Here is a 14,652-nt window from a genome sequence, read left to right on the forward strand (position 1 = left end):
GCCGATGGATCTCAAAAAAATAAAATAAAAATAATAAAAACTATTGGTAAAAAATTGTTTAAAAAACGCGCAGGAATTTATATAATATATTGTAGTATATACCTACATATTGCGATCGAGCCGTGGTAGGAAATTTATAACCGATCATCACATCGCAGCTCCCTCCAAACGTGTCATTGACCACTTTTACACCTACGTAGCCTACTCCTCTTAATGCCTGTATAAATACCTGGGTCTGCGGCCACCGACCGATTCAACACATGCGTTTTTGTCACAAGACCTGAGTGAAAATACATCTACATACGCTCTTCATTCGAAAGGAATTGAACACCGTGTCAGACTTTGGCATCGTCATTTACGGGCACTTTATTGGACGTCGGTATTACCGAAAACCATTTTCGTCACAGGACAGCGTGTCCATAAATTTTGTTATACACCAGAATAACCACAAGTAAGTACCATCATACAGTTATTTTACATACCTAACTTAAGTAACATTTGTGTATGGTAAACATAATGCAATGAGACGTTTCCAAAAGTTTTAAGTTACACTTAATATTATCATGATAATAAACATTTTTAAAACTATATCAATAAAATATCACTGTTTTGTACATTGTATTCATTAATTATTTTAATAATTTGGGTAAATATATTTTCTAAAAGTCCGTTTTATAAATTTGTCTATCGCAATAATAGTTGTAATTAATTTTAAAAAAAAATAGTTCATTGAAATCGTCAATGTTTGCTAATTAACTTTTATTTAAAATAGGTTAAGTTAGTTTATAAAGTACAGTAATGCATTTATTTACAATATTTTAAAATGCATTTTTATAATATACTCTAATAGAAATTTGAATTAATTAAAAATTATTTAGTTTCTAAGCTGATGAAGTGATGAAGTCATACTGTATAATTAAACATTAAATGATGTGTTCTATTATCGAATTATCACTTTTAAGTTTGGCTATATAGAAAATAAATTAGAAAAATATTCTTAAGTTTAATATCCTAAGTATCTTATTATAAGTCATATAAATAGCATCATACACATTAGTGAACATTATCATCTTAGTAATTATATTGAAAATACATGTTACTGTTTATCTTACTTATAATCACAAGGCATTAGAAATTTAAACACAAATCAATGCTAGTTCTAAATAATTGTATTCTACTATGGAAAATTTAAAATCCATTGTAGGTAAAATATTAAGGTTCAAAAATAATTTTGATCTTTATACTTCAATAAATTGTTTAAGAAGTTTTCAGTTTAGAAAACAAATCTCTTTTTCACAATTCATGCTTTTGTTTACCCACTTTTTATTTTGTCGACATTTGTTAGACATTTCTCATTTTTGGTTGAATTTCTTACGATTTATATGCATACGAAATGGAAAAATCGGTTGAGACACTGAGCTATGAAAAAATCGGTTTAAAAAACTTCTAATCTCGCGGGACTGCATGGTAGCAAACATAACAACACTTCCGTTGGCTTGAGCTGTGTGACAATTCTCTAGAAACTTTCGTATAAAAAACTAAAATCTGATTTTCTATTTATTTATACGTCAATAAGTGTACATATTCAATTACCTAAGGTACAACGAATGGTTTTATGCTATTTTCGGACAATTTTTTTTTTTATTATTATTAATGTGTACATTTATTATTCCAATAACAACTTACTTACTTGTGTCGTCGAATACATTAAAGGGTCGCAACATGCCCAACGTTTTTATTTTTATTGCCATTCGTGTTACTGACCAAAAAATACATTTAATGCAGTTGCATAGAGCGATGTATATTAAACCATTTTTAACATTTAATATCGTCGTTACAGCCCACGACGTTGTTTTACTGTCTTACTCCACACAGTGTTTGAAAAAAAAATGTACAATATTTGCTCATTATAATAACATCCTATGTTTACAGTTTACAGATACATATTTTCATAGACGTTATTTTGTAAACACATTTTTCAATTTTCTTATAAATATTGTTTTTAAAATTACTGGTTTCACGGAAAAAATAATTCCTGATAGGTACGTTATTATTCCTTAGCTATAGGCTGGAAACCTATCCTTCGAAAAAGGAGTTTATTCATTATTCTTTCTAAAATATGTATGTAAATATTGTTTGGACAGAAAATAAACTAAAAAATGGATTCAGTAAGGTACCCGATGAAAAGTTTATTTTAGATATTTAGGGTTAATAAAATTATATTTAATATGAAGCACAATAGTATACATCTTCTTTTGCGATTCTAGTATAAGTTATTGAATAATGACCATGTCCCTACCCTACTTTAGTGCCTTGTCAGATGTTATGATTATCAGGATTTGATTGATTATACCTACTGAATTGTTCAATCTTAAAATAACACAAGTCAAATAGTTTCTATTACATCATATTATCTTCATTTCAGCTTAACTTAAAGTGACTATCAGAAAACTCTATTTGTATTATTTTTTTGCAAGTCAATAATAATGTATAAAGGTTGATATAGATTGTCTAGACTTAGATTATACTGTCTGGATCTTGGATTGTCTAGAGATTCGTAGCACTGATTAATTTAAGGAAATACTACTCCGATTTATATATTTACTAAATTCCTATGTGTATAACTGTGTGTAAAAATCATATTATGATGGAAAAATATTATCCTAAGTCAACTTAGTTATGGTTTTATTATTTTATTCATAAAAGACATATTTAACTGGACGTTGAAGAGCTGTTTCCAGATCTCCTAGTTCTCTGGTATTAAATAAAAGAGTTTAAGCTTTAGACTTTTTTTCAATTTTCTATTGGAAAATAATTTCCTAACTGTTTGTATGTATATGAATTAAATAACAAACCGAACTTAAATCTGTTACATTACAGCTTGTATGTATTTAGATTGAAGTAGTAGAGAAGTGTAAGGCATTTGGGTTATAGGTACTCAGTTACTGTATTAATAGAAAAAAGTAAAAATATAGTAAAGTTAAGCTATCAATAAGCTATATATCTGAAACACCGGAAACAATGTTAAAAACCACAATACTCACAGTTCACTAGCTTTGAAATTTTAGCTCGTAAAGTATAATTTATTAAATTTGAGTAGGTATAATCATAAAAGTCAGTATGACTCGAAAGTGCGCAGTGAGAAAGATCTGTGAAAATATATATCATCATCATTTTTTTTTTTACTGTCGGTCGTTAAATTATTCAAAAATATTTCACAGTAGTTTACGTAATATTGTAACATTTTTATGTATTTTTTTTTTATAAAAATCGGTTATAATTCAATAAATCGAACCTTTCTATCGTTTATGAATCGCATACACATCAACGTTGTCAATGTTGACGAATATTTTTTTTCCTTTCTGTGTCATTATCGTTAAAGCGGGCTTTCACAACGGCAAAAAAAATCATCATTTATGCCCAGGATTATGAAACAGAGGGTTAAATATTATGTTAACTAACGATAGGGTGTTTAGGGTTTTTTTGTTTTGGTACATTTTCAAAAGTTATCATCATGAAGTATCACATGTGTTGTGTCTTAATATTTGAAGGGGTTATGCGAAAATTTAAAAGAACATTCTTTCACATGAATAAAAACTGAATATGACAAAAATTTAGCAGAGGTATGTGACAAGTGTGTATACAATTATTATAGGAACATTTTTTTTCTTTTAGTATAAAATAATAAACTAATTAGGTTTATATTTTATTAAACACTTACTCCTCCCTCTCCTACTGGCCTTACACAAAATATTGTTACTGCGTGTTCGGGATCATTCTTCTTTTCATTGTACCTATTATTTAAAAACTCATCAGAATTTAAACTAAATCTATTTTCTTATTTTAGGTCCAATACTTCATTGATAATCAATAATATTTATTAACATATCATTACAATCCAAAATATCATAATTTACACAGTATGAAATATGTAAAATAGCAACCATGAAAATGAATTTTATTATTTTTATTAATTGTAAACTTAATATACCTACCTAGTATTTAAATTCGTTTGTTTAGCTTACGTATAATGTGTTAATTGAATTTACTAATAATTTAAAAAAAAATTAGATTCTTTAACTATGGAGAATAATGTTTTATATTTAATTTAATTTATTACATTTTACATTGAGAAAACAATCAATAAATTATTTCAATTTATCAAGCTCTTAGTTTTCATTTTAATGTGCAGAATAATATATTTACATAAACGTAAGACATAGTATGTAGTCAATATATAAATAAATAATTCATATTCTCTCTAAATCATAAGTCATAACAAATAACCCGAAGTAATAATTTATTCCTCTATAAACAAATTTCAATATACCTATCTGATGTTTACATTGAATGGATTCTCAATTTTTAATAATGTTTTATTTTTATATTTATACTCAGTCTCACATCATATCATATAACACTTTAGTTACTAGTGAATAATAAGATAATACTGTTCAATTGAGTTTTAAAAACAAATATTTCATACCGACGAATACCATGGAAATAAATGTTGAAACTACCGTAAATGGGTTCAATAAATTTAAGTATTCAGTGAAATAATACTTATTTATTCAAATCAACTAGAAAATATTTTATATAAGTACCTACCTATACCTAACGACCTTTATAACAGTGATTAATTTTGAAGAATTTTTTTTTTAATTTCTTCATTTGACGAAGAGAACATTATACATTTCTCCTGCCAAAATATTACAGAAGAAAAAAATATTCATTAAAATCTTTTCTCTGCGTCACCACTATTATGGTGTTTAATATTTTCTTTTGATCAAGGCTCACTTATCGTTTGATTGATTATACCGGTAATGGTTATTTTTAAACTAAACCACACATTTTTTAAATCCTTTTTAATTAGATTTTCTCTTACTGAAACCTTTAAATATGCTTGAATAAGATTTTTGTTTTAAATTTTGTACTTATTTTATTATATTAAAAAGATTTTAAAATGTGGGTTTTTATAGGACACTGTATTTATTTAGATCACTGAATTTGAATAATATTTTAAAAGACAATGTATGAAAAGCTTACGTCCATTCATGATAAGTTATAACTTATAATAATTGAAATTCCTTTGAATCATAAATTATTAAGAATAGTAGTTGAATACTAGTTTTTAAATATCAATCAGTGCGTATCAAGTAAACCGTTTTTTTTTTGTGATTTACTACTATAAGAATTTGTTTTATTATTATTATGTATTCACCCATGTATATTATATGGACTATCAATATATTTAATTAAATAATATATATTTTAGGCAGTACATCAATATCAGGGAGGTTGGAGTTTTAGAACTACGTCGATTAATTCCATTTTCAGTATGAACTATTTCGTGCAAATTAATTCTGTGAGCCAATAATATTTAACTAAATAGGAACTAGATATTGAAGTTAATACATGATAGGTAACATCTAGAAAACTTAATAAAAGTCATAATTTGCTATAGTTTTGAAATCAACTAACCCACCTAGTAGAAATATAAAGAAGGGTAAATATTTTTTTCTTTAGTTAAGTTAATAACATGTTATTAAGCTACGTCATTGAAATACCAAAACTGTAATAATATAATGATTGATATAGTTTTGTGTGCATGTACCTTTATATTCATTGTATTTATAAACAACATCTTTAAGTGTTAACATGCATAAAATCAAATAAGGTGATTTGAATAAATTGAAATGAACAATAAATAAAATTACGAACCCACTTCGCAGTAAGATAATTGGGCCTTCACCAATTTGGGAACGGTATAAAGTGTACACAATAATTCTTACGCTACTGCTTTATTGGTAGACCGCTATCGTGAAGAGTTGAATTTTTTTTATTGGTGATCGTAAATAAAAAAAAAACTTGTCCGATGGCAAACGATTGAACAGATGGACATGATCAGCGCCAGTATAGATTTGCCTATAACATCTTAGCGCAACAATAAGGTAATATATGTTTCTCAACTAACATATTTATGACTTTGACATCATTCAAAAATAAACTTCGACTTTCATAATAATTTATCTATCTGGCTTATAGACTTTAATTTTTATAGAAATAAAAATAACTGAAAACAAATTTGGTAAACATTGAAGAAGTAGGTAACGCTATAGTTCCCAAATGCATTACATTTCAGTCACTGCTAGTGTCGACATAAAAACTTTCGTAGTTATTTGATATTTAGAAGTATAAAATTATAAAGGATTATTTTTGAATACTTAAGAGTTTTCTTAAAATAGTGGCTTTTTTAATAAGAGGGTAAACTAAATGTTCTAAAAGTTAACGAGTTAATAATATATTATCGATGACCTGCATGTCCTACTGCAAAAAGGGTATTCGTACGTTTTACAATACGTCATAATATAATAACTAATGAGTATAGATATTTAGTAAATTTAAGAACTGTTAAAGTTCAAAAATCATAAAAATGATTACAAGATTTGTATAATTTATAGATATATATCAAGATTTCAAATGATAACTCGTTTTTTGGATGGACAATAAATAATATATTATACATGTATATTAGTGGTGACTGATGGGTCTAACTGTCTTATTAAGTTCAAAAAATCAAACATAACTTAACTTGGTTTGAATATAAAAGTCGAACCTAGTTTTAAAAAATCCAAACCAAACAGAACTCCAACAACAAGGTTGAAATTCAATAATTAATTCGAAAAAGTGTACAAATTTAAAAAATAATCGGAATACATCACACGTTTCGAACAAAAATTGTTTTATATTTTATATTTTCGTTTATCGTGAAACTAAAAAGTTTGAGTCGTAGTTTTTATTCAAAAGCTTGGCTTAGATTCAGTTTGGTGGTAAACAAAATGTTTGGTACGGGTGCGGATCGATTTTGAACATATCGAGTTCAGCATCACACCGAATTGTTCGGTTCGACATACTATTAAAGTATTAAGAAGTTCGGTGTGAGTTCGGTTCTACTAACTATTAAAAGGTTCGGTTCGAGACCATATTAGTTCTGAGTTTGGCCCACCTCTATACATTTGATAAAGTATATCGTATTTCTCTACTCAATACCAATAAATTTCAATTTAAAACGAAGCAAAACAGAACTTGTATTGGGTACTCGTTTTTATAGCGTGTGTGCTTTTTGTTCTCGATTATTATTATTTTTTATTTTAAATAAGTCAGTCTATCACCGCCATTTTAAAATCTATTGTTTAACAATGTAGCGAGTGTAGAGTTTTGTACGCCAAAACACTGTCGACAAAAGTCGAGATTATAAGCCATAACCAATGTTCTATACGCAACGCATTCGATTAAGAAAGTTCACAAGTTGCAAAAAACGCGTATAGTGTGCAGCGTGCGAGTGAACCGTAAATTATGCGTGGCATCCGATCTAGCAGAGAGGACACGATTCGGGAACGGCTATCGTCCAAACCACACTTTTCGCCAAATGACTTACCGAAAAACGTCGGATCAATCTAGTTGACGTGCCCCTCGATGCGGATAAACACTCGAATCGTAACACATATTATATTATTCGTAAATATAAATGTACGATCCGAGGATAGACGTTACGGCGATGACTGCACGTGCGTTGGTCCGGTAACGTTGGTATATGGTAATATTTTATACACGCGAACGGGTGTCGTAACAAGCGCGTATAATGGGTGTATACCTATTAACAGTAAAGCGCATAACATTATTAACTTCGCCGTCGTCATTATTGCAATGCAGCCGCGTGTAATAGTGTTTTGGCCACCGAGGCAGAAGGTTACGTCACGGGAGCGTCTGGTGGAAAGGTGATTCTTCGACGCACGGGACGCGTAGGTATGTCGAAAAACGAAAACATTTGGCACGCAATTATTATTATTATCATTATAATCGTTATTAATATTAATCGACTCGACGACTTCCGCGTGACTTCTATATTATGCGCGTCCGTGTGGAACACTCGTCGTCGTCGATTACCTATGTGCGAGTCGCGCCTGGCCAACGGATGATTGATTGCCCCCCCCCCGCCCCTCCCCCCGGATAGCCGTCGGCAACGTGGACGCGTGATTAAATTTGTTTTTTCTTTCGGGTTTAGCCGAAACGCCAACTGCACAGTGATGCCGTGCGAACGGCGGCGCTCATCGCTCGTGTTTATCTCCAAATCGAGACGGATAAACCAAGTATCCGGTCACAGCGGACACGGGCGCGTGGTCCATACCTAACCGTTCGGTATTTCACGCTGGAATAATATGACGTGTATTTTTTGTTGGTTGATACTATATTTTATATGTTCATTTTTTCCCCGTGCAGCGTTATGTCCAAAACGTCCCCGACTTCCGTTTTGAAAACGATCGTTGACCGTTCCGACCGGATGTGTTGCGAAACGGTCAAAAACGAGAATATATTATACTTTGACGTCGTTACGTTTTTATCCTCTGTAAAAACACGACTGTGTGACACAATAGTTTTTAATAATATTCATGAATCGATAGGGCCAGCGATTTTCCAAAATGTAGCTGATCAAACATACCCCTCTGTGTGAATGTGACCTCATTCAACTACCCTTCAATTTTCAGATTGAGCCGGAAAAAGTATCTGTTTGCACACACTTAACCACCCAATAGATGAAACCCAATAAGTATTGAGATAGATTTTATTAAAAATATTATGTACAATGCAAACTACGCTCATAATTGGAAATCGTCTTTTACGTATATAGGTACCTAACTACATTTTGTGACTGCCAATAGTAACACATTTTCCGTTATTTCCTATGACATTCGTTTGAAATCATTTTTCAGTTGGCCCATTTTTTATAATTTTCAGCGCTATATAGGACATAATGAGAAATCGTGTTATGGTTATTTGTTTCGATATTTTTAAAAGCTATATTTTATCATTTTAAAATAATTTCTCATTTTCATTTACTTACTCATAAACCATATAGAATCTCCTTTAAAATTCGATAGTATTATTTCAGGATACTCTAATATTTAAACCAACAAAACGAAATTCTAACTACTGAGCTCAATAGCACTATGTTGTTTGTTTTCAAGAGTAAGACAATGACAACGAAAGAAAAAAATTAGGTATTGTATTTAAATACGTAAGACCTCTATTATAAATTTGATATTTTCAACAAAATATTATATAATGTTTAATATATTATATTATATTGACGGGTTTGGGTCAACTTCTAATTTTTAGTTTAAAACAGTATTGAAATATAAATTAGCATATTTCGATGTTCGTCTTAAAATTATTATAATTGGGAAGATCGTTCAAAACTAGTTTAAACTATAAAACGTAGTGACATAAATTCAGAGAAATCATCACTGGGCCAAGGTCCAACGAAGTTAATACTTCTGGTACTCATCAACTCGAAGTGCAGACAAATGCTGTTCTTGAACTGCATGTTGTGGATAATATCACCATATCGCGAAGGAAGGATGTGACAAATTCCAAGGGAGTTACACAATATTGTTGCGTAAATCCAAAAAATAGGCAGGTGGTTGGAATGTCAAAAAGAAAAAATCAATAGTTTAGTAAAAAAATGTATAATCTTCCCTCGAGTTTGTTGCAACTGGTTTCCACATTTTTCAATTAAACGATCGTATGCAATATTATTATCCCCGATATTATGCCAAAAATAAAAACCCGAATAACCCGTTTCAAAATCCGGGACGATAAAAAAGTCACCGCCATCCAAGATGACCGTGTTTACTTTTTACCTGTCGGGTAATAATAATATTATCTAAGACTATACCGAAAATCGTTACATAGTTCTACGGTCAATCATATTCTTCGCAGTTCTATATATCTAATAGGCAGTAGGTAATATGATATTTTAATACACGCATGCGCAATATGACACGCTCGCTAAGTGTTTAAATTCTCGAAAGCAGTACCAGATACAATCAATAGTGGTTTCGATAACTGCACGCCGTTGAAAATAAAAAACGTTCGTCCGTTGCATAACCGCATGTCTCGAGTTAAATGTAATATATGTTCAATCAAAGTAGGTAGCTAGCTAGCGCAAGCATAATATGCCACAATGAGTTATCGGTTTTGATTACGAATTTACATACGGGATTTATCATCGGTGGACATACTTGTAGAAACCCAACGAAACATAATATAATAATAATAATAATAAGAAGAAGAACCGTGTTAGCCGTTCGGCATAATATTATATACGATATATCCGAACTGGACGTGGTCCAAAAGTCCAGCTGTTCTCACATCACTGACCACGGTATAGCTATATAGGCAATAATAATGATGAAAAAAAAAATTCCATCTATTAAACACGGTATTGGCGTACACAGCTTGTCGTCCAGTATATTACGATGCACTTGCAATTGTCAGAGCTCATCGTGTCGGCGGTACATCCGTGATGAATTATAGGTGTAAGTCATATATATATATATATATAATATAATATTGTATATGCCTGCTCACCCAGGGGAGTTGGCACGCAGAGTGTAAAATGGTTTCGTTGTTACTCGTTTTGTGTTTTTGTTTTTAATAGCTAATATTTAGTAATTCAGTATGTATGCCTATATTAAAATTAAAATAGATTCTTACATTGTAGTACGATCATATTTTAAATAAATAAATATAACATTAGCAGGACCTTATATGTTACAATAAGCACATTGTAAATACATAATATTTGCTGTATTAATTAATCCAACATAAATAATTCCAACTGTCAACCAAAATATTGTTATTTATGATTTTGCATAGTATGTTATGGCGTCTTACACCTTATTATACGACCATTTAAATTATTGAGTGTTATGTTTTGATTCAAGCTAGAGGTACCTTTATTTTATCTAAGATGACCATTAGATAAGTATCCTCCCTACAATACTTATCTAAAGAATTAAAATGTGAATAGTTATTTGTAATTACTAATTAATATACACAAATAATTAATCACAGGTAATAAAATTATATTATGTGTTTATTTGTATATCCATGTGGTAATAGTTAGAAACCAAAACAGTAAGTAACTATATTAAACCCTTAAATCATTTCTCTCATATTCGATCACATCTCTAATTAAATACTTATTATTATGTAATGTGTTGTTGAAATAATATTCAAACAATTTAATTACAGCAACTCACTAACACAAAGTTTTTCGCTATTTTCCAGGTGAAGCATCATGAACGGATTCACCCAATTGTCGTTGGTACTGTTGGTAGTGGCAGCATGCCATGTTTACGGTCAAGAGACCAGCACTCCTTGTTCGCTGTCGTTCTACCGGTACCTGTTCAACTTGCCCGGTGAGAAGATACGACCCAACGTACCAGAAGGCACGTACATGTTTGGTAAGCGAGTTGGCCCTGCCACACCGGAAGGTCAAGCCTCAGACGTCAAGCCAACCATCATCAAACCTGAACCGTCTTACGAAGCTCCTGTTTACCTTCCTCCACCAACCACGACAACCACGACCACCACCACACTGAAACCATCCACTGCGGCACCAGTGTACATACCACCACCACAGAACCCTTACTACCCGGCTGAATCTATCAACACGATTTCAGTGGCCAAGCCGGCTTGCGACCACCCAGAACACTTGCACGTCGTGGACACCGGGCTCCTGCCACCATACCAGACACCAAAATTCCAACCACAGCCCACATTCCAGCCTCTGCCCACATTTCAGCCACAGCCCACATTCCAACCACAACCCACTTTCTTCGTGCCACGTTTCGTAGCCCCACCTAAGCCCCAGGTACAAGTGGTCATCAGCGAAAACGAGATATTCCCCGAACAAAGGAAACCCGTGGCCGTGCAAAGATTTGCCGTTCCCACTCCGCCACCGCAGTTCCTCCGGCCATACATCGCACCATCACCAGCCCCTACTGAGAACTGTGATAAACACGTTCACGTGACTAGCACTACCACAACCACTACAACCACCACCACGACACCAGAGCCGGAACCAATTACCGAAGGTTTGGTGGAGACTCGTCAGAACGAGATATCCATCGTACCGGATACCAAGCACCCAGCTGACTGTGGCCACAAGCACCACAATGTTGTTGTCGAGTCCATTGGAGTGCCGTCCACCGACTACGGCGTGGTCTCAGCCCCCGCCCCTGTCCCGTCCGCGTCCGCCGGCTATTCATACGACCGACCCAGCGAGCCGCTAGCGTATCCATCTGCTGCAACCGGTTACACTTACCCCAAGGCCAGCCCATCTTTCGAGTATCCAGGCGCGTTTTCAGCACAGGGCACAGCTCTTTTTGAATCCGAATCACCGAAGTCGTCTTCCAGTGGCACCGAAGACGGTGACCTGGTCATCCTCAAGGTCTAGAACATCCTAACCTCCGTGTGTGGAACATAAATCATAAAAAAAATCATAAAAAAAATCATAAATATAATATATTATAACACACTTCTCAAACACATAACACGTACGTGTGTGTGTGTGAGTGTGTGTTTGTGTGCCTACATGACGCCTCATTAGTGTGTTAGCCAACCGAAAAAATTGGCAATTTAACGCCGTTACCATATTAGAATATTACATCATAATTATATTATTATTACAATTAGAATCATTAGTATATAATTTTTTAGGATAATTATGCGCCAAACCGCAATTTAGAAAATCGAGAAATATTTAAATTATATTGTTACCATTAGATTTATAATAAAAATAATGTAGAACAATACTATTTGATATTATTCATTTATATTATTTTATATTGTTTGATGTTTTAAAAAAAAATCGTTTACATTTATTTTCATTTTAATGTATATTGATCACGTAAACTGAATGTATCATTTTTTTTTTTGTTCATTAATTTAATATCATTTTATAAAATATACTTATGTCAAGTGTTAAAGTATGAATTGAATTATTTTTTTAGATGCTTACAAATCATATATAAATATAATGTTTTTATGTTAAGTTTTGGTACCAGGTAATTATAGGTACACAAGTACCTAAGCTAAGCAATTTTAAAACCCATAGTTCAATGATTTTTTTTCAACTGTAAGCAAGATATATTTTTTTTGTAAATGAGTATATATATATTTGTTTATATAGAAGATTACAACATACATAAAAAAAAGTATTATGTAAGAACTAGACAGCGCGTATGAGAACATTTATGGAACAAAATGTCAATAGGATAGTTAATTCTATACCCAAGCGAAGGGAAGTGGGTAGTATAATAGGGTTATTATTTATTAGTCATTAGTATTAAAAAATTATTTTAATGCAACGATAATTTTATTATTAGGTACATGAAAAAAATGTTTATTTGCAGAGCTACACAGACATACAGTACCTACGTAATGATTATGAAGGAATAATATAAAAATATTGTAATTTATTCATGAATAGGTCTTATACAAAATAATATTAGAATTGTTGGATTATGAACATATTTTGTTAAGTTGATAGTAGCGATGAAGGTATAATGTGTTTAAAGAATTTCGTTAATGGTCCTAACTGCTATATGTCAGTTTAAAAAAAAAATTATTGTATCATTAATCATTGGTTGATTGTTTTATTTTATGGAAAGCACGTGTTTAAAATAATTGAAAATATAATAGGTACACATTATACGATGTTAATTTTTTTGAGAGATTTATGTAAAAGAAAATTGATTTGCATTTATTTTAGCATTGGGTACAAATGCAGACATAACTAGTAAATGTTAGTATAAATTATAGAAAGATTTATGTGGAAGAGTTGGGGAAATTTAACTACCTATTGCAGGAGATGTCCTTAGGCAACGCGCCTTATTTTAACTTTAAATGTGCAGTCATATTGATTTGTATACGGAATCAGCGTCCAACTGTGTGTGACGTAAAAATGTTTGATGTTTAGGTTTATGATATAATAGATTTTGTATGTCTGTATTATTAAATCTATAAATCAACTTAGGTAGGTAGGTACTTACTATCATTATATAAAGTCATAAATTAGTATTTTCTTAGACAAGCAGTCATTGGTATTATTATAATATTTGCACTACCTATATCATCAAACAATATATTCTTATACTGTTATATCAACAAATAATAAATCATTATAAAATTGAAATTTTTAATTTTGTTACATTCGAATATACAGGTAGTCCAAGTGCTGAGTAGTGTAATCACTTTTTGAATTTACAGAAATATTGTATGTTTTATTGAAAAAAAAAATTCAAGACAATAAAATGTCACTAAAAATAAAAATCAAGTAATACACTAGTATAGTTATTACATAGTGTAATAGAATATATCAGATGAAAGTTTTGTGCAGATTTTCTTAAAATCTCCACATTTCTAAATTAGTAAGGTATTATTTTAAAACTTACTATGTTAGTAAACCTTTTTTTTAAAGTGATTATTTGTACTTTTGATAAGTTTTTACTATATAACTGTGGTTATTTGTCCTAAGTGTTCTGCTCAATTACTATAGGCGAATAATAATTGTACATATTTTTTTATTTTTACTATTTATATTTATATCGCTTTCCGCACCAAGCTAACTGTATAGTTAATACAGCTTATCGGTTAAAAAAATATTTAACAAAACAAATCAAATATAAATTTAAATTTAAATAGTAAAGATAATATTTAATTATTGCACTGACAATTATATTTTTGATCATAGTTTATGTATAAGTTATCGTCAAATAATCAGAATTATTTTAATGACAATAT

At 31.1% G+C, this 14,652-nt stretch overlaps 1 protein-coding gene across 1 annotated transcript; it reads left to right on the plus strand.

The window, feature by feature from the left end:
• The first annotated feature begins 228 nt into the window (after positions 1-228).
• Positions 229-12,536, plus strand: LOC111036303 (extensin-like). The gene is made up of 2 exons (XM_022318296.1): positions 229-451; positions 11,134-12,536. Exon 2 carries the CDS (start codon positions 11,144-11,146, stop codon positions 12,302-12,304), a length of 1,161 nt encoding a protein of 386 aa, XP_022173988.1. The 5' UTR covers positions 229-451; positions 11,134-11,143; the 3' UTR covers positions 12,305-12,536.
• The last annotated feature ends 2,116 nt before the right edge of the window (positions 12,537-14,652 follow it).

The sequence above is a fragment of the Myzus persicae genome, unplaced genomic scaffold (assembly GCF_001856785.1).
Source record: "Myzus persicae strain clone G006 unplaced genomic scaffold, MPER_G0061.0, whole genome shotgun sequence".
Taxonomy (NCBI): Eukaryota; Metazoa; Arthropoda; class Insecta; order Hemiptera; family Aphididae; genus Myzus; species Myzus persicae.